Source organism: Ranitomeya imitator, chromosome 4, assembly GCF_032444005.1.
Source record: "Ranitomeya imitator isolate aRanImi1 chromosome 4, aRanImi1.pri, whole genome shotgun sequence".
NCBI lineage: Eukaryota > Metazoa > Chordata > Amphibia > Anura > Dendrobatidae > Ranitomeya > Ranitomeya imitator.
Window position 1 is genome coordinate 269,613,539 of NC_091285.1, and position 27,332 is coordinate 269,640,870.

The 27,332-nt window shown below is 44.6% G+C and overlaps 1 protein-coding gene across 2 annotated transcripts in view; it reads left to right on the forward strand.

The window, feature by feature from the left end:
* Positions 1 to 23,143, forward strand: part of ZFC3H1 (zinc finger C3H1-type containing) — a 95,823-nt gene extending 72,680 nt beyond the window's left edge. Inside the window, exons 19-35 of one of the 2 annotated variants that reach the window (XM_069764601.1) lie at positions 807 to 908; positions 2,474 to 2,605; positions 2,722 to 2,905; positions 4,731 to 4,917; positions 7,639 to 7,830; positions 8,529 to 8,766; positions 12,145 to 12,250; positions 12,328 to 12,526; positions 13,870 to 13,964; positions 16,067 to 16,177; positions 16,742 to 16,846; positions 16,925 to 17,090; positions 17,228 to 17,328; positions 20,412 to 20,513; positions 20,994 to 21,033; positions 21,964 to 22,026; positions 22,146 to 23,143. In XM_069764601.1, the coding sequence (XP_069620702.1) occupies positions 807 to 908; positions 2,474 to 2,605; positions 2,722 to 2,905; positions 4,731 to 4,917; positions 7,639 to 7,830; positions 8,529 to 8,766; positions 12,145 to 12,250; positions 12,328 to 12,526; positions 13,870 to 13,964; positions 16,067 to 16,177; positions 16,742 to 16,846; positions 16,925 to 17,090; positions 17,228 to 17,328; positions 20,412 to 20,513; positions 20,994 to 21,033; positions 21,964 to 22,026; positions 22,146 to 22,274 (2,252 nt within the window). In that variant the 3' untranslated portion in view covers positions 22,275 to 23,143. Of the gene's footprint in view, positions 1 to 806; positions 909 to 2,473; positions 2,606 to 2,721; positions 2,906 to 4,730; positions 4,918 to 7,638; positions 7,831 to 8,528; positions 8,767 to 12,144; positions 12,251 to 12,327; positions 12,527 to 13,869; positions 13,965 to 16,066; positions 16,178 to 16,741; positions 16,847 to 16,924; positions 17,091 to 17,227; positions 17,329 to 20,411; positions 20,514 to 20,993; positions 21,034 to 21,963 lie in introns of both variants that reach the window. The other variant, XM_069764600.1, reaches the window with a different exon arrangement.
* Positions 23,144 to 27,332: the final 4,189 nt, after the last annotated feature.

Here is a 27,332-nt window from a genome sequence, read left to right on the forward strand (position 1 = left end):
AAATGTCTTGTATGGCTTCAAACATTCCCCTATGAATATTTTGGCAAACTAGAAAAGCAGGTAAATTTTAGTTGAGAAAATTCAAGGGGTTATTTTTAAGTTTAACTGGTAAGATTGTGTAAAACCAATTGCCAAGGTTGCCTGCTACCGTTGCAGTATATCAGCAGTGGCTGATCTCCTGGACAGGGAGCGCAGCAGCAATTGACATGCTCTTTCCAATTAGGCACTGGTCTGATTGCTGGATCCAGCCTACTAAAGTATTCCGGTGCTCCTTCAACGTAGGAGAGGCAAAGCTGCATCAGAAAACTGCGCTAGCGGTGCAACCACGCAGCTACGCCAAGCTTCAGGAGCACCGGCAAGAGGCAATCCAGGAGCTTGGGGAATGCCGTGCTCCTGAAAAGCCAATAAGACACCCGTTTTCTTATTAATATCCAGTTTCCCCACTAAAGAATTGCACCAATATAGCGTATCAGCTCGATGATCTTTGCCCACACACTATGATGTACTAATACAGCAATTGTCCCAGCCCATTCTCTGTGCACCATCAGAATGTGAGGTGCATGTTTTATGGAGGACAATCCGCACAGCCTAGTTCTTTTACATATTCCTGCTGGTATGAGGAGAGATCTATTTTGCCTGCAGTGCTTTTGTGTTCTCCTTCGAGATCAATAATTTCCTCCGACATCAGGGCACATTTGGGCGGTCCACTACAAATTCAGTTGACTTGGAACACGTATAATAATGGCTTATGTGTTTATTAGCTTGTAATTTATTTATTTTATTTTTTTTATTTTTTATTTTTTTAGCGAAATACGTTGACAAGCTGTTCGGTGTTAATCGGGATCACATGTCCATGGATCTGATGTCTGTTCTTCTTGTTAGTAAAGTCAATGAAAACCTACTTCAAAGTGAGTCGGCTTCTTTCTCTTGTTGGTTGTTGACTGATGTTTCGACATGTCACCGAATAAAGGGATCTCAAACAAAAAGGCAGCACACTGTAGCACCATAGCACGCAAACATGAAAACTGAATTGCATTATTGCACTAGAATTATGAAAAATATGGAAATAAAATATGGAAAATTGAGATAGTTTAGCGCATAAATTGGCCAATTCATGTGTACCTGGAAGCCACGATAAGGCATTTCTCTGTTCCAGGGCCTAGCAATACCTTTCCTCACTTAGAATAAAGTCTTCATCTGTATGGGAACATAAATCCTCTGTTAGACTAAGATCGATCTCTCTGTGGAGGGGTAGTGGTCCTGCTGTGACTAAAAACACCTGTGGCTAAAAGGCGGAGTGCTCAGTTCGAAGGCCAATGATTTCAAACTTCCAAAAACTGACGTCACATCCAAACATAGACTAAGTGTGAACAGGTGCTGAACCCAGTCACCAACTCGTACACAGTCAAATAAATAAGGCAGCACGCTGTAGCGCCATAGCACGCAAATATGACCATTGAATTGCATTACTGCACTAGATTCTAGTGCCCAATGCAAGACTATTTTTATTTTTAGACTAGAAGCTGGATTTCTGCCAATAAGCTGATTGCGGAGCATTCGTTCCTTTAAAAGGTTCACTATCTAACCTTCCTTTTTTTTTTTTTTTTTTTAAAGGTGCTTGTCATCTTTTAGTAAAACAAAAAAAAAGAAAACCTTGGAAGCTTTACATTTAAAAAAAAAAAACGTTTTACTAATCTTACACCCCACCACTGCAGTGGTCACGTGTCTGTATGAGCAGAATAAGGTACTGACCAGTCTCTGTACATCCTGCTCTGCTCATACAGACATTAGACCACCACGGCCATGTAAGAAATGAGCAATGGGCAACCCCTTTAATGGCGTTTCATTCTCTTTTTTTTTTTTTTTTTTTTTTTTTTTTACATGTGTGTCTTTTGTTCACTGGCCAAAAGGCCACAGCGAGGGTTATAACTGTCCCACTGATACAATATAATTACTAAAAGCAAACATGGTTTCTGTCTGTTTAATGTAGTGCTAAATAATGCCTCTATGTATGGAGTAAGGTTTTATATGAAAAGTTTTACTCCATAATTCCTTAATGATCTATGTAATGATGTGTAGGCGCAGTCTTCCCGGTTTCCAGTTCTGCTCCAGTTCTCTTCGGGCCACGTGAGCTGAAAACGGAGAGGACACGTGTTTATGTGGGCCGGATGTTGTTGTCTCAGTGCAATTCTATGGGGCATTGTGCTGAGTCTTGAACACTGGGAAAGGAGACGCTGCAGAGTGGCCAAGTGGGACTGGAGCTGGCAACCGGAAAAGACTGCAATCTCTTCGTATCGTTATACTTGCACACAGTTATGCATGTCGTTAGAAGGGGTTACAGCATAGCAATGCTTGCATTTGGTGCTATGTTCTTTGCTATTAGTACTGAAATACCTGAACTTTTCATCTCATAGCTCGCTTGTTACTGGTATTGTCTCTATGCCTTTATAAAAGTGAGTTTTGTATCTCACAGAGCCGCCTCACACCACCTATAAGGAGAAGCGAGCATGGAAACCCATGTATTGGAAGAAGCCATTGTCAGACAGTACCAGCAGTGATGAAGACGATTCTTCTAAAGCAATAAGCGGTGGTACGGCCAATAGCTGTAAGTCGGGGTATACCCTTGCCCCATATGTGCACTCAAACTTCACAAAAAGCCACTAACTGTTGACCAGTCTTTCTGATTCTCAATGATTTTTTTTTTTCTAATGCATTTTGCAGCACGACTCGCAGAAACGAAGGCAAAGGTTCCCATCTATGATGCCGTCGTCACTTCAGATGATGTTAGGTACTTCACAAATGAAACAGATGACATTTCCAACCTGGAAGCCAGTGTCCTTGAAAACCCTCAAGATATACAGCTCTGGATCAAGCTAACATATAGGTGCTTAAGTCAAAATGAGGGGTACGTAGCCTTTTTGTGTCAGAAGTACAGTATATGTTGTTCTTGTATTGTAGAACATACTTTATGACATTTCTAAATATATACATAGGTATTTATACACATCACTGCTACAGTTCAAACCAGAAGTGTCCATACATTATATAAAGACACACAAAAAAGTAATAAAAATGCCTTAAAACATTTGGCAAATATTAATAATTATGATAATCCTAGTTGACATAAAATAGGAAATATTTATTCTGATTTCAAATCAGATAATGAGGAAAACATGCACATGTGTCTTTTTATATAGTGTATGTAAACTTCTAGTTTCAACTGTATAGTTGTATGTATTAGTACTACATGTATCATACCTGCATATATTCATTTATGATTTTGTCATATAATGTTGTGATGAGAATAAAAAAAAAATCTTCATCAAAATGGTGCCGGTGGCGCCTGCACAGTAGAATCTATCGGAATGTAATAGATGCTACTGCATAGGCGCTGGCGCCATATTGCTAGAGAAAAAAATCGGGCTTCATCAAAATGGCGCTGGCTGCATTTGCACAATAGTCATTTTGATGGAGCCACATTTTTATCCCTCTAGCAACATGGCGCTAGCAGCTGAGCAGTAGCATCTATCAGAACACGATAAATGCTACTCCATAGGCGCGGACACCATTGCCATTTTGCTGAAATTTTTTTTCTTCACATAGTATTCTATGCAGTATGTTAAATAGGGAGCAGGTCACAGAGGGATCAGTGACCTGTCACAAGCCATACCGATGAGTATGTAATCAGAGCACCATATGAAGACCCCACACAGACCGCCTCGGGGCACGAGCATATCATTAACTACTGAAAGTAAATATTAAACAACAACCACAAGACAGATTTCATCACCATGTATCATTGTACTCCGTATAACAGCACCGAACTGACACTGTCTGTAGGTTACTGGGCACAATCCTGCTGACAGGTTCCCCTTAAGCCAAATTGAAAACTACCATGTGATCGTACATGAGTGCTTGAAATGGTCCATGTTTTCCATTTTCCTTTACTGGACGTGTGGTACCTCTGAGTCCTTGCTGAGCTGATCCTAGGGGGTTATAATGACTTGTGAGGCGTTATGTATTTGCAGGCTGTCATTGGACTGCAGACCTCGGCTGATGTAAGAAATGGCTGGTCTGCTAACACCTTTCCAAAGCCAAGTGCACATAGCTGGATCACTGCAGCAGCTAATGGAGCCATGAATATTCTAGAATTGTCATGTTACTGACGTTCAAGCAGCAGTTCTCTTATGGAAACCTTTATTCTTTGGATTATTTATTAGGTTTCGGTTTGGAACTTTCTGCTGCGTTCTTATCTGATTGGTTGTCATTTTATCAGTAACACTTGACACAGCCAAAAGTCCCTGCCTTGTCCCAAGTGGAGTAGATATTGCTATCCTAATTTTCAGGCTCGCTAAATTACTAAAGAGTGTTAGGTTCTTCTCTCTCGCCAAGGACTTATCAAGCTTTCAACTGCAAACACATCTTTGACAGTCTGCTTTTTTTTTCCCCCATCTGACTAGGTAATGTAGCAAGGGTGGACTCCTGGCAGAGCTCGATACAGAGGCATCCAACAAAATGTATACCGCTTTCTATACATTTTTACCATTGGAGCCTATGCTTATGCATTGCCATATATTATGGTTATATTCTGCTATACAGTAAAAAAATATGAGAGCCCATGTCATTTGTATCTTGAATTCAGGGTATAACCGTCTTTTTTGTAGTTAGGACATTTCTTGAAAGTGCTCAAGTGGTCTGGATCAATAAATGAATTCTGATTTTATCTGAAGGACTTCATCAGAGTGCTTGGATTCGGCATTAAATGTGTTATCTCGTGCACTGGAGCACAATAGAGACAATCCTGAGATCTGGAGCCACTACCTCAAATTATTCTCCCAAAGAGGATCTCGAGAAGAAATCCAAGAAATGTGTGAAATTGCTGTAGAGTATGCGCCTTCATTTCATACTTGGTGGACAGTGAGTATTACTTGTACATATGATCTATCCAAACGTGTGGAAAGCCCTCCACTCATTGCATGCACACAGCCATGTAGTCTGCATCATCAAATATTGGTTGCATCACTGAAGACCTTTGTTACTATGAATGTGGCACAGTCGTAGAATGCCATCCGTGCCCCAAGACATCCGGTGAAGATTCTGGTCTGTGAGATCGGATCGATCACAGCGGCTCTCTAATGCTGTGCAAGCAATATAAAAATGGCCTATATTTTGTTGCTCCACTCACTCATAGTGGTAGTGACATCGGCATAAAAAGCCCTCACATGAATTAGATCATATCTTTTGAGCCAGGCCCTATTGCCCAACATCAGCATTTGATCTCACAAATGAATGGGCAGAATAAATTCACCTTCTCAAGAGTGTAGGTGCAAGTTCTTACTCAATTTTGCATACAGCTGGGTATGATGGTCAATGTCAAATGTAATGGGTATTTTTTGCGTATAGGTTGTAATGATTTACCCATGTAATGTACCAATCTCTGACAACATTTTAGGGCAGGGGTAGGCAATTAATTTTCTTGAGGACCATAAGAGACCATGACTGTTTTGAAGGGCCGAACTAATACGTGAAATTAATTCTTGCCCTTAACATTCCACGGGCCATAACTCTTACCCAAATCCATAAGACACCCATGTTAGGCACCAATTATCACATACTTTATCATGAGAGAATACTCCTCATCACCTGGAGACTGCGAGTCACCGGAGAATCCAACCAAGGTTTCCATACCTTATCACATTTTTCATGACCGTGTCTATTTTTATATACAGTGGGGGAAATAATTATTTGATTAATTGCTGATTTTGTAAGTTTACCCACGGACACAGACATGAACCGTCTATAATTTTAAGGGTAGGTTAATTTTAACATTGAGAGAATATCAAAAATAAAATCCAGAAAATCTCATTGTATAAATTATACAAGTCCTTATGGAGCGTAACAATATTGTATCTTACAGTTATTAGGTTCTGTAGAAGGACGTAGATCTGGGGATTTATTTTGACGGAATATAGGCTGAACTGGATGGACAAATGTCTGTTTTCGGCCTTACTAATTATGTTACTCAGCACCCCTATATACAGTGTGAGCCCCCACTCGGCACCCCTATACACATTGTGAGCCCCCATGCGGCACCCCTATATACGGTGTGAGCCCCCACGCGACACCCTTATATACGGTGTGAGCCCCCACGCGAGACCCCTATATACGGTGTGAGCCCCCACGCGACACCCCTGTATACGGTGTGAGCCCCCACGCGACACCCCTGTATACGGTGTGAGCCCCCACGCGACACCCCTGTATACGGTGTGAGCCCCCACGCGACACCCCTGTATACGGTGTGAGCCCCCACGCGACACCCCTGTATACGGTGTGAGCCCCCACGCGACACCCCTGTATACGGTGTGAGCCCCCACGCGACACCCCTGTATACGGTGTGAGCCCCCACGCGACACCCCTGTATACGGTGTGGGCCCCCACGCGACACCCCTGTATACGGTGTGAGCCCCCACGCGACACCCCTGTATACGGTGTGAGCCCCTACGCGGCACCCCTGTATACGGCGTGAGCCCCCACGCGGCACCCCTGTATACGGCGTGAGCCCCCACGCGACACCCCTGTATACGGCGTGAGCCCCTACGCGGCACCCCTGTATACGGTGTGAGCCCCCACGCGGCACCCCTGTATACGGCGTGAGCCCCCACGCGACACCCCTGTATACGGCGTGAGCCCCCACGCGACACCCCTGTATACGGTGTGAGCCCCCACGCGACACCCCTGTATACGGTGTGGGCCCCCACGCGACACCCCTGTATACGGTGTGAGCCCCCACGCGACACCCCTGTATACGGCGTGAGCCCCTACGCGGCACCCCTGTATACGGCGTGAGCCCCCACGCGGCACCCCTGTATACGGCGTGAGCCCCCACGCGACACCCCTGTATACGGCGTGAGCCCCCACGCGACACCCCTGTATACGGTGTGAGCCCCCACGCGACACCCCTGTATACGGTGTGAGCCCCTACGCGGCACCCCTGTATACGGCGTGAGCCCCCACGCGGCACCCCTGTATATGGCGTGAGCCCCCACGCGGCACCCCTGTATACGGCGTGAGCCCCCACGCGGCACCCCTGTATACGGCGGGAGCCCCCACGCGGCACCCCTGTATACGGCGGGAGCCCCCACGCGGCACCCCGCTACACGGCGGGAGCCCCCACGCGGCACCCCGCTACACGGCGGGAGCCCCCACGCGGCACCCCGCTACACGGCGGGAGCCCCCAGTACAAAGGCACACCTAGACTAGAGGAGTAGGACTATAAGATGCTATGTAGACAGGAGTAGGAGGGTGGAAGTTTTCCTCTCCCTCCTCCGTCCTCCCCCTACATAGAATCTTGTCAATAGTAATTGCCATCTCCTATCTCAGTAATGTAACAATAAGTCTTCACTGAATATGTATTTTACCTCTGCAGTGACCACTTTAAGGATGAAAATCCGTGATGGTGTGAGGGAAGTAGATTTCTCTGATAAGATATGACATGGTTTCATATTTTCATGTTTACTATTGATTTATGAAATATAAATGAAAGTGAATGAATCACTAAGATTCATATTGGCGATGTGTTTGGGATGACGCTTCTCTCTTCTGTGCTTGTGACTGATGTATATTGTGGTCTCTCTGCAGTTCCTTACTTTGGAGAATTCCTTTGATGGAAAGGACCAAATCTGCAGCCGTACGTTACAGTATCTGGTGCAGCAGGTAGAAGCCGGGCAGCAATCTGAGCTGCTGTCACTGCAGTGTCTTGAAGTCTTATTGTACCGTGTACATGTGAACCTCTTCACTGGAAGGCTGCAGAACGCTCTTGCCATTTTACAGGTGAACTGTTTTTTGTTTTTTTGTTATGCTTCGTAATCGAAGAGTCTTAGCAAGCTCCAAAGTGTGTTTTATTGCCAGATTTCTGAGCTCAGGTAGCACCTATGGTATGCCATGCATCCCGCAGAGGGCTGTAAAAGGCTTATGTTGTGCACACGTAATGAAGATGGAGCACAGGCTTGTGATGTTGATGACTTGTACTATTCAGGTGAATAGGAGCTGATCTGCAGCACCTGGAGATGGCCACTACAGCGTGTGCTGTCCCGCTCTCTGCGTATTGTTCACATCTGGCTAGAGGGGGTTTACAGAGTGTCAGATGTCTACCGAGCTGATAGTGACAAACTATTACAGGGATACGGTGTCAATATCAGACTGGTAGACCACCCCTTTAAGGCATGGATTGTTAGACATTCTGGACACATTGTTTCCAGAAAGTGTGATCGATATTTTCGTCGTTAACACATCATCTAGTGATTTAAGTTCTAAGTACTTCAGAAATAATCCGCTTTTCACTAAAGCTGTTCTAACACTGTGTTTCCCTTACATTGGCCATGATGGGTTATGAGGGCTCGTTAATTCTCATCTTTAGATTTTAGGAACAAAGCACAGTGCCGCCACTTCTAGCTAAGGTTCCATGTGGCTTTAGATGTAAAATACGCAGAAAAATGTTCTCTTTTAACATCAGATTTTTTGATTGACAGAATGCTTTAAAGTCCCCCTGTGAGAAGAGCATAGCAGATCACCTCCACCCCAAGGATCGCTGCTTAGCATGGCTTTCCTACATCCACCTCATGGAGTTCAATAGCCTACCTGCTAATTTCTACGACCCAACTGTTGCAGCCCCCTCCAGGATTGTTAACAAGGAGCCATTTCTAATACCTTGGCTGAATCCCCAACGTATAACGACTGATCCGGGCATGTTGCTTGCTCTATTCGAAGGTGTGTCATAGTTGATGGTTTGCTCGCACACCTAACTTTCTCTTACTTTTTTCCTCTGCTCCTGATGTTCAGTGAACAGTTGCTAGTTTAAGATTCCTACTTTATCATTTATATTCATGAAAAGGAAATGACGTGACACCCCTGGCTTCTCCATCTCATTCCATGGGTGTTACCTTATCTGCTACGTATGGGTTATTTCATGTTTTTTAAATCGCTTTGTAATCTATTTTTCTCTAGTGTTGTCTTCTGTTACCATAAATGAGCCTTTTGATCACGCGTTATATTATTGTGTGTTGAATAGGGAACATCGAGGTATTGCCGCTTATGAGAGGTTTATCAGTAAGGCTTGGGCTACACGGCCACTTTGGCTGCGACACCTGCATGACCCAAGACAAGCAAGTGCAAAAAGTCAAGCAGTGTTTTAATTTATTTCTTTGCACCTTGCTTTTGTGGTAGTGTAGATGTTGCTCCTCTAAAGCACGGCGTTGTAGCCACAGCACGGAACAAGCTTCAGTCTCGCTACTGCTAGTCACCATATAGCCACAGAGCACAGATTCCTCTATAACATGGACTATGATATCCTCGCAGTGCTCGGACTGGCCGCCGGCTCTCCTGACACGACCGTGACTGCTTCATGTATGCAGCTGTCGCGCTTAAGTGAGGAAAGCCGCCGGCCAGTCCGTGCACTTTGATGCGATCATTATGCATGTCATATGTGCACCCCTATGGGAAATGTAGCAGAAATGGAGGTAAAACAATTTTTCTCTTATGACCATGCATATATTTGTCTGGAATATTAATTATTGAAATGAGGCCACCTATAGGGGTTGTTCCTTAAAGGGAAGGTACCGCGTTTGTAGATCATTAATTAATCAATGTAATGTAGCATAACATGCTGTTATAACCCAGATTTGAATGCATGTAAAACAGATTTTGTGTGATATATGAGTAGAAAGAATGCACTGGGGGCTGACATCTTGGTTTTGCAGCAGTAGTACATCACTATCAGTGTCCGATTACGGCACCCCATGGACATAGGAGATAATAGACCGGCTCGGACCCTATCTGTAACATTGCAGCAGCATTAGCAGTGAGCTGGGCACGCCTCTGTGGGCTGCACAACTCACTGCTGTAGGTGTGACTAGCTGCCATTTTATTAGAGCCCTGTGCTATCTGCCGAGCTCCACTTGCTCTCTATCACAGGAGAGAAGAAGCCCTCACTGCTCCTCTGTACTCCAGGCAGGCAGGTCCTGGGCAGACATCCTCTGCTCTCACACGCTGCCGTGTGCTTCCCTCTGCTCTGTCTCCGCCTCCCCACTTGCACAGAGTCCCAGTGATCTCCGGTAAACTGCACTCTCCCTCTCTGTGCGGCGTGGGGGGTCTCTGTGCGGCGTGGGGGGGTCTCTGTGCGGCGTGGGGGATCTCTGTGCGGCGTGGGGGGGTCTCTGTGCAGCGTGGGGGGGTCTCTGTGCGGCGTGGGGGGCTCTCTGTGCGGCGTGGGGGGGTCTCTGTGCGGCGTGGGGGGGTCTCTGTGCGGCGTGGGGGGTCTCTGTGCGGCGTGGGGGGTCTCTGCGGCGTGGGGGGTCTCTGCGGCGTAGGGGGGTCTCTGTGCGGCGTGGGGGATCTCTGGGAAACTAGAAGCTGGCACAACTCGATCGGCTCAGCTACATAGCAGCGATCATCAGATTGCTGCTCCGTAGCTGAATTACAGGCTTGCTATGAGCGTCGACCACAGGGTGGCGCTCACAGCAGGCCGGCATCAGTAGCTATAGAGGTCTCAAGGACCTCTATGGTTACCATCCTGACGCATCGCCAACCCCTGATCATGTGACGGGGGTGGACGATACGCCCATTTCTGGCCGCGCGGCTGGAAGCGGTAGTTAAATGCCGCTGTCAGCATTTGACAGCGGCATTTAACAGGTTAATAGTGGCGGGTGAATTGCGATTTCACCTGCCGCTATTGCGCGCACATGTCAGCTGTACAAAACAGCCGACATGTCGTGACTTTGATGTGGGCTCAGCGCCGGAGCCCACATCAAAGGAGGAGACACGACATGCGCAGAACATGTTGCGTTTTTTACTGCGATGCGTTTTTCCCCCAGAAAAAACGCAACATATGCACAAAAATTGCGGAATGCATTATAAATGATGGGATGCATATGTATGCATTTTTAAATAGTTTTTATCACATTTTTATAGCGAACAAACGCAAAAAAATGCGAAAAAACCTGAACGTGTGCACACAGCCTCAAGGTGTATCTCCCCATCACACTCCATATGTGTCTCACTCATCATACTTCACGTCTTTCTCTCCCATCAGTCACTCTTAGGCCGGGGACACACACAACGTATAAAAAAAGGTCCGTTTTTGATGGACGAGAATCGCACAAATGTTACCAAAACCGTGATCCGTGTGCAGTGCGAGGATGCGATTTTCTCGCATCCAATGATCCGTTTGGCATCTGTGTGACATCCGTATGGCGTCCGTATGGTGAGATTTTCTCACACACTTGCAAAATGAGCAAATAATGGCTGAGCCTTTCCTGTCACCTGCCCAATGTCTGAGAATTTCTCGCACGTCACACTGATGGTCCGTGTACTGTGCGATTTTTTTTTTTTTTCTCACCCCCATAGACTTTCATTGGCGATTCTCGGCCGAGATACGCTGACAATCGCAGCATGCTGCGATTTCACTCGGATCCTGAATACGGCCGAGAGAATATCGGATGATGGGAGCTGCCCCATAGATTAACATTGCGAGCGCTATGCGATTTTTTTTTTTTATCGCATTGCACTCGTCCGTATTGCGGTCTAGTGTGACCCCGGCCTTAGCCATACAATGCATCTCTCCCCTCCCTCCATAATGCCTGGCTATTCACTGCAGAGCTGGAGCTCCCAGACAGCTCCTAATGCTGCTCCATGCACACCACATGTCTTCACTCTTCTTGGGTCCAGATGCTGCTGAGCCCACTGTGTTCTGCTCCTCTGATGCAGTAACTGCTGGTGACAGCAGGTCACAGGGCAGTCACACACAAAATGGCTCTGCCCTGTGATGCTGCTCTTCATTCTCACTGTTGGGGCAGTAACTGCTGACATCACCACTTCCCTCCCCTTTTGGGTGGTCTAATATCCCTGGGGCAGAGCTGCTAAATCTTACTATAGCTGCTTGAGGTCTAAAACGGAAAATGCTCCCCCTAGTGGTAAATATGTATATTTGTAGAAAAATATATAATATTTTTCATATAGAAATGTTTGCAAACAGTGCAAACATTGCATTAATACATTTTAATTACTATTTTAAGCTTAATTTAACAAAAAAACAAAATACGAGTAAACTGGTGGCACCTTCCCTTTAAGAAATGTTGTTTCCTCCAATAGCTGCTGTATTTTCTTGCTCTGATGAAAGCTTGAATGCTGAAGAAAGAATAGAAGCTTGTCTACCCCTTTATAAGAATATGATCTCGCTCCACGTGATGCTCGACAGGTAACAACATAGAGACGCGCTAACATCGGTAAGCTGTACGTGTACTATGGAGACCAACGTCTTGGCTTGTCTTTAAGGCATTTTGCTGCAGTGAATCTATGTAACCAGCTCCTGGAGAGTTCTAGTGGGAACTGCCATGTACTAGACTCTTTATGCTCGGTGTATATGAAGAAAGGAGAGTTGGAAAAGGCCACGGATGTGTGGATCGCTGCCTTCAGAAATAAGCCTTGCAGTGCGCAAATCTTCTACAATGTCTGCAGATTTCTAGTACAGCAGGTAAATGGGGTCGTCTTCATGTGCATGGATGTCATCCAAAGCTGGAGAAAACCTGCCAGGGTGCAACGGTGCAGCTCTACCTGTGCCAGATAGCATTACAGACCCTCTAGCAGAATTTCGCACAAATTCATGTTCATGGCTAGGGTTGAGCGAAACGGGTCGAAATTGTTCAAAAGTCGCCGACTTTTGGCAAGGTCGGGTTTCATGAAACCCGACCCGACCCCAGTGGGGGGTCGGCCATGAAGTCGGCGATCTTTTGAATCTGGAATCGGAATCCCGATTCCCGATATGTTTAAGATATCGGGAATTGGTATCGGAATTCAGATTAAAGTGTAAAATATAGAATTAAAATAAAAAATATTGCAATACTTACCCTCTGACGCGCCCTGGTACTAACCGGCAGCCTTCCTCCTTCGAATCCGCGCTTCTAGGACCTTGCCGTGACGTCGCGGTGACGTCGCGGCTTGTGATTGGCCGCGCGGCCGCCCATGTGACCGCTCGCGCGGCCAATCACAAGCCGTGACGTCACCCGCGACGTCACCGAAGGTCCTGGAAGGGCTGATTCTTAGGAAGGAAGGCTGTCGGAAGGAAGCAGGGCGATTCCGAGGGTGAGTATATACCTAATAGGAATATACTCACCCTCGGAAGCGCCCTGCTTCCTTCCGACAGCCTTCCTTCCTAAGAATCAGCCCTTCCAGGACCTTCGGTGACGTCGCGGCTTGTGATTAGCCGCGCGAGCGGTCACATGGGCGGCCGCGCGGCCAATCACAAGCCGCGACGTCACCCGCGACGTCACCGAAGGTCCTGGAAGGCTGATTCTAAGGAAGGAAGGAAGGAAGGTTCCCGGTTAGTACCAGGGCGCGTCAGAGGGTAAGTATAAGGATATTTTTTATTTTAATTCTATATTTTACACTTAAATATGGATCCCAGGGCCTGAAGGAGAGTTTCCGCTCCTTCAGACCCTGGGAACCATGGAAACCCAATGCACTGCATTGGGTTTCGAGTTTCGGCCGACCCCGACCCCGACTTTTTTATAGGATCGGCCGATTTCACTCGACCCGACTTTTCCAAAAGTCGGGTTTCGTGAAACCCGACCCGATCCTATAAAAGTGAAGGTCGCTCAACCCTATTCATGGCTACACTAAGTTGTATTGTTCCAGCTTATCACATTGTCATTCTACAAATTTCCAGCCATAGATACTGGACATGCAGGCTAAAAGAATAGTGATGACCACGTCGCTCTTCCGTACTTTTTGCTTGTGGCATCTTGAACATGCAAATATGCAACATTGATTAAAAATGTGTTTTCTGACCCCGTGACTTGTAAATTCTTACTTTCCCAGGATCTTTTAGATTGCGTGTCGTCTTTAATGGAAGAATTTTTAACGTCGTTATTTGAAAACACTAATGAAAAATCTATTCCAGCAGATCTTTTGAGGTAAAATATGGTTTCTGTACATGTTTGTAAAATCTCTAAACAGACTTGTTTTCCTGATCACAGAAGTCCTTTTTTAAACGGAAACTGTCACCAGATTTTTGCCATCTATTTTGAGAGCAGCATAATGTGGAGACACAGACCCTGATTCCAGTGATGTCACTTACTGGGCTGCTTTCTGTAGTTTTGATGAAATCACAGTTTTGTTTTTTTCAGCACATTATCACCAGAGAACTAGTAAGGCTACTTTCACACTAGCGTCGTGTGACGGACGTCGCAATGCGTCGTTTTGGAGAAAAAACGCATCCTGCAAAGTTGCCCGCAGGATGCGGTTTTTTCTTTATAGACTTGCATTAGCGACGCATTGCAACGTATCGCCACATGTCGCATCCATCGTGCGACGGATGCGTCTTGTTTTGGCGGACCGTCGGCACAAAAAAACGTTACATGTAACTTTTTTTGTGCGTTGAGTCCGCCATTTCCGACCGCGCATGCGCGTCCGGAACTCTGCCCACTCCTCCCTGGACATTACAATGGGGCAGCGTATGCGTTGTAAAACTGCATCCGCTGCCCCCGTTGTTCATTTTTTTTCGCAGTTAGCATCGGTACGTCGGGCCGATGCATGGTGACGGCCCCGTAACGACGCTATTGTGAAAGTAGCCTAGACTGCTGCCATGTAGTCCTCCATAATCATAAACTCTGCACCCACCAGTGATTGGCAGCTTTCTGCCTATGGACAGTGTTGTACAAAAGTCATGAATATTGAGGACTACCTGCCAGCAAGTTTACTAGTTCTCCTGTGAATAAAAAAAAAAAAAAAATATTGCTGGAATTGGGGTCTCTGTCCCTATATCACGCTGCTCTCAGATTAACTGGCAAAAACATCATGATAGATTCTTTTTTAAATATAATTATTACACACAGAATCGTGCAAATTCTAGGAAGATGCATTTTTCATCACTGCATGTGTTCATTACCTGCATCCTAATAAGACATTAGTCCCAAATGGGATAGGAAGTACACCCAGCATGACATTGCTTTCTCATATATGCAGGCCTGTTAATTACAGCAAAGAGACAATTGTCCTATCATAATGAAACTAGTGATGTAAAGTCAGTGATTAGTGACGAGCGAATATACTTGTTACTCGAGATTTCTCGGTGTCTTCTGAGCATTTCTTAGTGCTCGGAGATTGTTTTCATCGGGGCAGCTGAATGATTAACATCTGTTAGCCAGCTTGATTACATGTGGGGATTCCCTAGCAACCAGGCAACCCCCACATGTACTTATGCTGGCTAACAGATTGTAAATCATCCAGCTGCGGCGATGAAAACTAAATCTCCAAGCACTAAGAAATACTCGGAGGACCCCCGAGCGTGCTCAGGAAATCTCGAATAACGAGTATATTCGCTCATCACTATCAGTGATGTGGCTCCTATGAAGCTGTGATATTTGGGAAACGTGTTCCATCTCTGGAACAGAAGCGTCTTGATAACAAAACAGGCTGGTGATTTCATGTTCCCTACAGGCCTAAGCCCACAGCGGATGTGAGCTACTGTACAGCCCAGTACAGCATACAGTATATTCTCTATAGGTAGACTCAACAGAATTTGGTCTGCTGTTGCTTAGGAAGTGACAGATTGTGATTATGGTCCTTTTAAATGGTATTCTCAGGTTTGGACGTTCTCCCCAGCCCTGTGATAGCATATAACTTCCTGATCATTGGGACCTCTACCGATCCCAAGATCAGAGGCTTTCAGGAGCCCCATGTGATTGAAGCTGTGGGGAAAACATGCACACCTCTGCTCAATTCAGTACTATTAGAACCGCTGGAGGTAGCCGAATGCGGGGTCGGGCTGGTCTTTGGAACTTCCATAAGAGATAATGGAACCGTGCGCATGATCAACCTACTCCATTCATCTGGGGCTCTTCAAAGCCCCAGTGCCCGAGATCGATGGGGTCCCAGTGGTCAGACCCCTGGGTAGGAAATCACTTTGAAACTTCAGAATTCCTGTTTGTTCTGTAGTTTCACTGTTTTCTATTTTAGCCCCTACGTCTATCAGGATACTGTAGGAACATGCCAAATAAGTTACTTTTATTTTCAGATACCTCTTGAATTTCTCAGTGCCGCTAGATTTCACAGCACCAGCATTTAAAAGTGACGGACCTCTCGACATTTCTGATATGCAAAGACCGTACCTCTGGCTTGTTTTCTGGTAAGCATTGAGAACATTTTGTATTGTTTTGCTGAATATAAGTGTAGCTGTGTGCATTTATTACTCATGATCTTTATTATATATAATGTCAAACATTTGTTTTATCTTTTTACAACTTGTCGAGTTTGTTGTGCTGTCTTTCTCTAATGTGATGGAAGTTAAAGGGGTTGTTCCCTTTCTGCCGATGAATGTCTCCGGCTGCAGACTATTTTAAAGATACAAGCTGGGCTGCACTCTCCTTCCCCAGGTCCACCGGCAAGTCTCTGCCTGAGTTTGGCATTGGCTGTGGCACTGATGTCATAGTGACAATGTGGCCGCCGTTCAGTCTACACTGGTTTAGACATTGTCACACGTTCAATATGACGTCAGCGCCGCAACCAATAACCTACATCGGGAGTAGCGGCTGAGACTCGGGGCTGGACTCGCAGAAGGTGAATGCAGGGTGGCTAGTTTCTTACTGATTGGTACAACACCTTTTAAAGTAATATGGAGAGACTCAGGATTTGAGCTAATTGCATGGCCAGCTTGCTGTCTGACCTCCCGTCCTCTCTTTTATACTTGCAGCTTGTGGCAGTCTCTTCACGCCACCAGAGAGGAGGCAGCGGATGCGTATGAAGCGGCATTAGGGGCTGTGATGCAGCAGGATATTCTGCAGAAGCTTTGGATGGAGTACGTATATCGTGTGTCTGTATGTGCTAATGGTCACGTCACCAGTGTCCTAGTAATTACTGGTAATTTTCTTTCCAGTTATCTTGTCTTTACTAACAGCAGAATAATGCATAGCAAGAATAAAGGTCAAGATAGTAAGCATTTTGCAGATTTAGTTAACAGATGCCTCCTGACAGTTCCCACGCGACAGCCCACTCCTTTTAGCACAGCTGAATACTGGACCAACTATGAGTTCCACAATTCGGTAAGTTGTCCATGATAACCGGGTGTAATTGTAAATGCAGTGCGAATATTACAGCATTGTTGTAAAAATCATTGTGTATGCATACGTCACTGGATATAGGGGGGACTCGGAATAAGATCTGTTATTCACATTTTTAGGTAATTTACTTCTATTTGAGCTGTGTGCCACAAACACAGCATTCGAAGATACTGGAACGCTTTTTATCCATGATGCCTATGAATCTTGGACTTGCAATCAGGTGACTGAATTATGTATTTACACTGGCTATAACTAAGGCATTAATGTTGGTTAAAGAGTACCGTATTTTTCGGCGTATAAGACTTTTTAACTCCTAAAAATTGTCCCAAAAGTCGGGGGTCGTCTTATACACTGGGTACGGGTGCACGGAGCGATCCTGGATGGTTCCCAGGGTCTGAAGGAGAGGAGACTCTCCTTCAGGCCCTGGTATCCATATTCATGTAAAAAATTAAAAAATAAGGAATAAAAATTATGGATATACTCACCCCTCCGACAGACCCTGGCTCTCAGCGGTGCAAGTGTCTCCCTCCGTTCCTAAGAATGCAGTGAGTGAAGGACCTTCGATGACGTCGCGGTCACCTGATCGCGACGTCATCGCAGGTCCTACACTCAATGCATTCTAAGGAACAGAGGCAAACGCTTGCAGCGCTTAGAGCCAGGGTCCGTCGGAGGGGTGAGTATATCCATATTTTTTATTCTTTATTTTTTACATGAATATGGATCCCAGGGCCTGAAGGAGAGTCTCCTCTCCTCCAGACGCTGGGAACCACACGCCATATAAGATGACTTGGCGTATAACATGACCCCCGTCTTATACGGTGGGTATATCCCAAATTCCATATTTTATATGGAAAAGTTGGGGGTCGTCTTATACGCCCAGTCGTCTTATACGCCCAGTCGTCTTATACACCAGAAAATACGGTAACTTAACTTTTTTCTATTTAGTCAGTACAAAATTGTTTTTTTTTTTTTTTTTTAAATATGTTATATCTTTCTCTTATTTTGCTTCCTTTTCTGCCAAATACTATGCTTCAGAGCTGTTTTAATGCCCAGTTCATGCTCCTTTAGAAGCTACTTTCAACTGCTCAGTAATATCTGTGCACTACATTCAGACAGTCTGAGTTTGGGATTTTCCCTGTCTGAGCCTGCCCACTCCCAATCCTTTTACTCAGACAGATTAATTCTCCAATATGGACTTTCAGCACTGATTGGACAGTGTCAGACTGTGTTTGGACATTTTTCCTTTGACAAGGGGAATTGTAACTCCCTGATGTCAATTTATTCCTAATTTTGTAATTTATTTATTATTATTATTTATTGTTATAGCGCCATTTATTCCATGGCGCTTTACATGTGAGGAGGGGTATACATAATGAAAACAAGTACAATAATCTTAACCCCTTAGTGACCGAGCCAAATTTTTGAAATCTGACCAGTGTCACTTTATGTGGTAATAACTCTGCAACGCTTCAACAAATCCCAGTGATTTTGAGATTGTTTTTTCGTGACACATTCTACTTTATGATAATGGTAAATTTAGTTCAACATTTTTTGTGTTTATTTATAAAAAAAAAATCAAAAATTTGAGAAAAATGTTAAAAAATTAGCAATTTTCTAAATTTGAATGATTATCCCTTTAATCCAGATAGTCATACAACAGCAAACCATTAATAAATAACATTTCCCACATGTCTGCTTTACATCAGGACCATTTGTAAAATGTTATTTTATTTTATTAGCATTTTAGGAGGTTTAAAAATGTAGCACCAATTTTTCATTTTTTCAAAGAAATTTACAAAATTTATTTTTTTAGGGACCTATCCATGTTTGAAGTGATTTTAGTGGTCCCATATATTGGGAAACCCCCAAACGTGATACCATTTTAAAAACAGCACCCCTAAACATATTGAAAACTGCTGTCAGGTAGTTTATTAACCCGTCAGGTGCTTTACAGGAATTAATGCAAAGTGGTATGACAGAAATGAAAATGTGTATTTTTACCACCTAAATGTTGCTAACTTCTAAACAGATTACTACAGCCGTCAGACTCTAAGGCCGCTATTTGGTCATGAATTGCCATGGCAAACATCAGGACCGCAAAATCATGATCTGAGGGCACCAATTGGGATAAAGAGGAAGCCCCCACACTCTGTTAACCATTTGTAATGATGTAGTCACTATTGACAGCAGCATCTAAGGGGTTAAAACGATTTAGATGGTGCAAATACTGATCGTGGCTGGTGCAGCAAGTTGTCAGCTATAGTGTACAGCCGACAGATGATGGATTGTCATCTGTATGGGGAGGCTATTCTCTTATATCTCAGGTCAGTTAAAAGACGTTGGCGGTCATTAAGGGGTTAAACAATACAAGTCATAATTTCATTGGGAATACAACTATTGCCTAAAAATACACCTGTCAGCTCTTCTAAAAAGTTATTCTAAGCTCCTTTCACATTGCATTTTTGCCCACATTCTTTGGGCCCGCCGGGGCTTGCCTTCGAACCCTCTGCAAAACGTGATTTGGATATGTGTGCTGATGGGGCCATACGCTATGATGGTACTGACCGTGTTAAAGTGCACTCTGTCGTGCATCATTTTTGAGCTCTTACGCCTACTGGCGAGCAGATCATGTGCCTAGATCCTTCAGCTATTAAATCCCCAAAGTGCACAAGCGGAGGAAACAGGTTAGCAGAAGTGACTTGGCTTGTAGTTACACCCAATGACCATTTCTGCAACGAAGCATTAGCTTTATATCCTGATTTGGCCAGATGCAGAGTGCAGAAAAAAAGCAGCCGCTCTGACACATACCTGTCACAATCATTTACTGCAGGGTGTAATACTGCATGTGTTTTTCATTTTTGCAGGATGCAGCCAGACTCCTGTAGTATTGTTGGGCGGTGGGGGGATTGTGCTTTCCTTGAGCTAGTCAGCCCGCCTGATCGAATAGTGTGTGTGTCACCAGTGGGCTGTAATGTAGCCTGGTGCACTACACGTAACTGACCGGCACCTTGTATAAACCTTATCTGTGTGTATTTCTAATACCTGGCACCATGCCCTCTATGGATGGTGCATTGAGTGGTTCTTCCTCCGTATTTTGCATCGGTGCTGCCTCTGCCTTTATTATGGGCGCTTGCTGCACCCCATTCTGCATTAGTATTGTGACAAGGTTTTGGGAAGGAAGTATGGCTGCTTCTTTTCTGTGATGATTTTTAGGATTTGATCTCCTTTTCAGTGACCAGATACAAGAGTGACCTCACTTTTCCAATAACCATATACAATGTTTATAACCATTTGTATTTCTAGGGTACTAAAACAAGAAATGGATGACAACAATGTAGAAATTGTGAAAATGCAATGCAAGATGTTTACATATAGCTTCCCAATGTGCCTGACCGTCTGGAAAATGTAACGTACTAAATGTTTTTGTTTTATTGTCTTGTAATATGCAGGTAAAGCCGATTTATACAATGCACCATCTCTTCAATAAATGTTAATTTAAATTTTTTTGTCTGGGAAAATGTACCTATAGGTTGTTTTTTTTTTTTAAGGAAGTGGGGTCATCTTCAGCAGCACAAAAAGTTTGGTTTATTACCTTTAAGCCGCATTCACCCTGACATATTTTGCACACTTTTTATCAGTATTTCAAAGCTATAGCAGAGAGGTAGCGATAAAGTATAATGAACAGATTTTCCTCCATCTTTCTACTTGTGGCTTGAGCTCTGAAATACTGAAACAAAATATTGGCTAAAAAATAAAATTGTGCAATTGTCCGTTTCTTTCTCTGAGCGTTCCATAATTCTGCTTAACGGCTGCTCTTTCAGTGTTGTGCAGCGGACCAGTATGATGAAGAAATCTAACATGTCGTCTTTTGTGTTGTGCCCTTAGAGCCATTGCAGTGGAAACGTTCCTAAAGGGACACAAGGAGGTGAGCTTGAATTTCAGACCTGGTTCTGTTTGTTTGGCCTCGCTTACAGCAAGTCTTGTTGGCATGCAGAAGACCGTTCACAAACTGCCTAACCTATTCTAACACAGAGACTAACCATGAATCGTTGGCAATAAAATTGTCAACAATACGGAATTCCTGCCGAGAAATATTACTTTATACGTGTTCAAACCGAGCATCGGCTGTTTTCATTGACCATTATGTATAGGACTGTGGAAATGATATACTGTTGTAAGGCTCTGATCACACACTATAACAGAATACCAGATTGCTGATTTTGTTTCAGTAGAGGGCAGTGTTTCTCAAACCTCTGTCCCATGTTTTCGGTACCCTTAGTATGACACAGGGGAGAAAAAATGTGGCCGTTTCTGAAGCCTTGGTAATAAATCCATCACATGTGCAATACTAAGGAAATCTTGATCTGTGGTGGTCTGTGAGGACTGGATTTTGGGAAACACTGGTATAGAGTGTCCATTAAAGCCAGTTGGATCCATGCTATACTTTGTAAATTCTTTAAAAGGTTTGCCCAGTGCTTTAATGTTGGTAGCCTAGCATCAGATCAATAGGGCTACAACACCCGATTAGCTTTTCCTAAATTGGGGTGAATGTGGAGTACCCGGCCGTGATACAGTTGATAGAACTGTGCAGCTCCACAACTGATCCCATCCAGTCGGCACCAGGAGCAGCTGATCAGTAGGGTTGTCTGGTGTCACACACTCATTAATCTGATATTCAGCTATCAGTATAAAAAGGACTGGACAACAGCTTTAAAAAAAAAAAAAGAAAAGAACCTACTTACCTTACATCTTAATCTTACTTACATCTGTATATATATTTTTTTCATGGGTGGGGTGGAAATCTGTATTTTTCACTATTTGTTTCACTACTTTTCAAGTGTGTCTTGTTTTTCAGGTCCAGCACTTGTATCAAAGGGCCCTGCAGAAGTTGCCTCTGTGCGCTGAGCTCTGGAAAGATGTAATGTTTTTCTTCTGTTTCTACAAGGGGGTTTTTCTTAGCTTTGTTTTTGCCTGCCATTCCTGTAGGTGTGTGTACGACACAGGCCTTACCACTTGTGCTTCCCCAATCTTTTGCAGCACCTCTTGTCTGAAGCATCAGGAGGAGGTAAAACTGATAACCTGAGAAAACTAGTTTCCAAGTGCCAAGAGATTGGAGTCAGCCTAGATGAGTTCCTAAATTTAAGCACAGAAAGCAAGAATCGCTGAACACTGGTTGCAGTCAGGCCAAAGTCTTACTCTAAATTGCCAAAATGGTCAAGAATAGTTTGATTCAGATTAGGCTGTGAATAGCAGACCTACTTTGAGTCAACCATGCTTTCTGTAACGCCACACATACACTGCCCATCTTAGACTGGAGACATGAATTCCAAGCCCAGGCCTGCTTCATGGCCCCACAAGATACTCTATACATCATGTACGTAAGTATAGTTCATCTAAGTGACTGCTGTTTTATTGTTTGTCTGTTCTGTGTTTTTTTCTCCCCTTTCCCTTCATTTATTTTACAATCCCAATTTGTTGTGATGTTTCTAACTTGCTTGACTCTCTCACTGATGCCTGTGGGACCCTGTGTCTAGGATTAGTTGGGAGGGCTGCTGTTTACAAGCTAAAGCAATCAGTCTCTCATTCAAAATCTTTAACCAATTAGTCATTTCTTGCTTTAATATAATGGTGGGAGTATCCAGGGAATTTAAGTTCATGCAAAAAGCAGCAGGTCTTTAGCCAGATTAAGGCCGTCAGTCTGCTAAGTGCAAGTGAGGGCCTCTTTTTTTTTTTTTTTTTTTTCCTTTTTCTTTTTTTTATTTCCTTTTCATATTCCTGCATTTTGGACTTTAAAGCCGAGACTGTTAAACTTGAAGACAAAAGATACTAAATGCAAAATGCCAGTGCATCAGAACCGAAGAGTGGTCAATTATGTGCAATTTATTTCTTTGTGAAGTTTAATTTATAATAAAGTTTAACAGTTTAAAGTTAAATATATAATGGACAAAAATGTTTTGTATTATGGTACTACCTTGTGTAGTATTCAAATGTTTATGCAAACCTATTTTAAGAATTAAACTTTTTTAAATAAAATTTTCAAGTGTTGTGTTTTTTTTCATTTTACTATATATTACTAAATGTTTCTCTACATGAAAGACTAAAAAAAACTAATCTTCATGCCATTTTACAAATGTTTTATGGAACCATAATGACCCAGTAATGCCACATAAGGGCCCTTACACATAGTTGGCTTAACCCCTTCCCGACCTTTGACGCATACGCTGCGTCATGAAAGTCGGTGCCATTCCGACCCATGACGCAGCATATGCGTCATGGAAAGATCGCGTCCCTGCAGGCCGGGTGAAAGGGTTAACTCCCATTTCACCCGATCTGCAGGGACAGGGGGAGTGGTAGTTTAGCCCAGGGGGGGTGGCTTCACCCCCTCGTGGCTACGATCGCTCTGATTGGCTGTTGAAAGTGAAACTGCCAATCAGAGCGATTTGTAATATTTCACCTAAAAAACTGGTGAAATATTACAATCCAGCCATGGCCGATGCTGCAATATCATCGGCCATGGCTGGAAACACTTATGTGCACCCACCCCACCCCTCCGATCGCCCCCCCAGCCCCCCGATCTGTGGTCCGCTCCCCTCCGTCCTGTGCTCCGCTCCCCCGTCCTCCTGTCCGCTTCCCCGTGCACCAATCACGCCCCCCGCGCTCCAATCAAACCCCCCCGCACTCCGATCCCCCCCCGCACACAGCGACCCCCTCGTGCTCCGATCCACCCCCCCCGCACAGCGATCCCTCACCCCGTGCTCCAATCCTTCCCCGTGCTCCAATCCTCCCTCCAGTGTTCCGATCCACCCCCCCCCATGATCCGATCCACCCCCCCGTGCTCCGACGCCCCCCCCGTGCCCTGATCTCCCCCCCCTTATACTTACCTGGCCGCCCGAGGTCCGTCCGTCTTCTTTCCTGGGCGCCGCCATCTTCCAAAATGGCGGGCGCATGTGCAGTGCGCCCGCCGAATCTGCCGGCCGGCAGATTCGTTCCAGAGTGAATTTTGATCACTGAGATATAACCTATCTCAGTGATCAAAATAAAAAAAATAGTAAATGACCCCCCCCCTTTGTCACCCCCATAGATAGGGACAATAAAAAAAAATAAAGAATTTTTTTTTTTTTCACTAAGGTTGGGGTAAGAACTAGGGGTAGGGTTAGGGGTAGGGTTAGGGGTAGGGTTAGGGGTAGGGTTAGGGTTTCGGTATGTGCACACGTATTCTGGTCCTATGCGGATTTTTCCGCAGCGGATTTGAAAAATCCACAGTGCTAAACCGCTGCCGATTTATCGTGGATTTACCGCGGTTTTTCTGCGCATTTCACTGCGGTTTTACAACTGCGATTTTCTATTGGAGCAGTTGTAAAACCGCTGCGGAATCCGCAGAAAGAAGTGACATGCTGCGGAATGTAAACCGCTGCGTTTCCGTGCAGTTTTTCCGCAGCATGTGTACAGCGATTTTTGGTTCCCATAGGTTCACATTGAACTGTAAACTCATGGGAAACTGCTGCGGATCCGCAGCGTTTTCCGCAGCGTGTGCACATACCTTTAGAATTAGGCTATGTGCACACGGTGCGGATTGGCCGCTGCGGATCCGCAGCAGTGTTCCATCAGGTTTACAGTACCATGTAAACATATGGAAAACCAAATCCGCTGTGCCCATGGTGCAGAAAATACCGCGCGGGAACGCTGCGTTGTATTTTCCGCAGCATGCCAATTCTTTGTGCGGATTCCGCAGCGTTTTACACCTGTTCCTCAATAGGAATCCACAGGTGAAATCCGCACAAAAAACACTGGAAATCCACGGTAAATCCACAGGTAAAACGCAGTGCCTTTTACCCGCGGATTTTTCAAAAATGATGCTGAAAAATCTCATACGAATCCGCAACGTTGGCACATAGCCTTAGAGTTGGGTTGGAATTAGGGTTGTGGTTAGGGTTAGGGGTGTGTTGGGGTTAGGGTTGTGGTTAGGGGTGTGTTGGGGTTAGGGTTGTGATTAGGGTTACGGCTACAGTTGGGATAAGGGTTAGGGGTGTGTTGGAGGTAGAATTGAGGGGTTTCCACTGTTTAGGCACTTCAGGGGGTCTCCAAACGCAACATGGCGCCACCATTGATTCCAGCCAATCTTGTATTCAAAAATTCAAATGGTGCTCCCTCACTTCCGAACCCCGACGTGTGCCCAAACAGTGGTTTACCCCCACATATGGGGTACCAGCATACTCAGGACAAACTGCGCAACAATTACTGGGGTCCAATTTCTCCTGTTACCCTTGAGAAAATAAAAAATTGCTTGCTAAAACATCATTTTTGAGGAAAGAAAAATGATTTTTTATTTTCACGGCTCTGCGTTGTAAACGTCTGTGAAGCACTTGGGGGTTCAAAGTGCTCACCACATATCTAGATAAGTTCCTTGGGGGGTCTAGTTTCCAAAATGGGGTCACTTGTGGGGGGTTTCTACTGTTTAGGCACACCAGGGGCTCTGCAAACGCAACGTGACGCCCGCAGACCATTCCATCAAAGTCTGCATTTCAAAAGTCACTACTTCCCTTCTGAGCCCCCACGTGTGCCCAAACAGTGGTTTACCCCCACACATGGGGCATCAGCGTACTCAGGAGAAACTGGACAACAACTTTTGTGGTCCAATTTCTCCTGTAACCCTTGGGAAAATAAAAAATTCTGGGCTAAAAAATTATTTTTGAGGAAAGAAAACGTATTTATTATTTTCACGGCTCTGCGTTATAAACTTCTGTAAAGCACTTGGGGGTTGAAAGTGCTCACCACACATCTAGATAAGTTCCTTTGGGGGTCTAGTTTCCAAAATGGGGTCACTTGTGGGGGGTTTCTACTGTTTAGGCACACCAGGGGCTCTGCAAACGCAATGTGACGCCCGCAGACCATTCCATCAAAGTCTGCATTTCAAAAGTCACTACTTCCCTTCTGAGCCCCCACGTGTGCCCAAACAGTGGTTTACCCCCACATATGGGGTATCAGCGTACTCAGGAGAAACTGGACAACAACTTTTGGGGTCAAATTTCTCCTGTTACCCTTGGGAAAATAAAAAATTGCGGGCTAAAATTCATTTTTGAGAAAATAATTTTTTTTTTTTATTTTCATGGCTCTGCGTTATAAACTTCTGTGAAGCACTTGAGGGTTCAAAGTGCTCACTACACATCTAGATTAGTTCCTTTGGGGGTCTAGTTTCCAAAATGGGGTAATTTGTGGGGGATCTCCAATGTTTAGGCACACAGGGGCTCTCCAAACGCGACATGGTGTCCGCTAATGATTGGAGATAATTTTCCATTTAAAAAGCCAAATGGCGTGCCTTCCCTTCTGAGCCCTGCCGTGCGCCCAAACAGTGGTTTACCCCCACATATGGGGTATCTGCATACTCAGGACAAACTGGACAACAACATTTGTGGTCCAATTTCTCCTATTACCATTGGCAAAATAGGAAATTCCAGGCTAAAAAATCATTTTTGAGAAAAGAAAAATTATTTTTTATTTTCATGGCTCTGCATTATAAACTTCTGTGAAGCACCTGGGGGTTTAAAGTGCTCAGTATGCATCTAGATAAGTTCCTTGGGGGGTCTAGTTTCCAAAATGGGGTCACTTGTGGGGGAGCTCCATTGCATAGGCACACAGGGGCTCTCCAAATGCGACATGGTGTCCGCTAACAATTGGAGCTAATTTTCCATTCAAAAAGTTAAAAGGCGCGCCTTCCCTTCCGAGCCCTGCCGTGTGCCCAAACAGTGGTTTACCCCCACATATGAGGTATCGGCGTACTCGGGAGAAATTGCTCAACAAATTTTAGGATCCATTTTATCCTATTGCCCATGTGAAAATGAAAAAATTGAGGCGAAAATAAATTTTTTGTGAAAAAAAAAAAGTACTTTTTCATTTTTACGGATCAATTTGTGAAGCACCTGAGGGTTTAAAGTGCTCACTAGGCATCTAGATAAGTTCCTTGGGGGGTCCAGTTTCCAAAATGGGGTCACTTGTTGGGGAGCTCCAATGTTTAAGCACACAGGGTCTCTCCAAACGCGACATGGTGTCCGCTAACGATGGAGATAATTTTTCATTCAAAAAGTCAAATGGCGCTCCTTCCCTTCCGAGCCTTACCATGTGCCCAAACAGTGGTTTACCCCCACATGTGAAGTATCGGTGTACTCAGGAGAAATTGCCAAACAAATTTTAGGATCCATTTTATCCTGTTGTCCATGTGAAAATGAA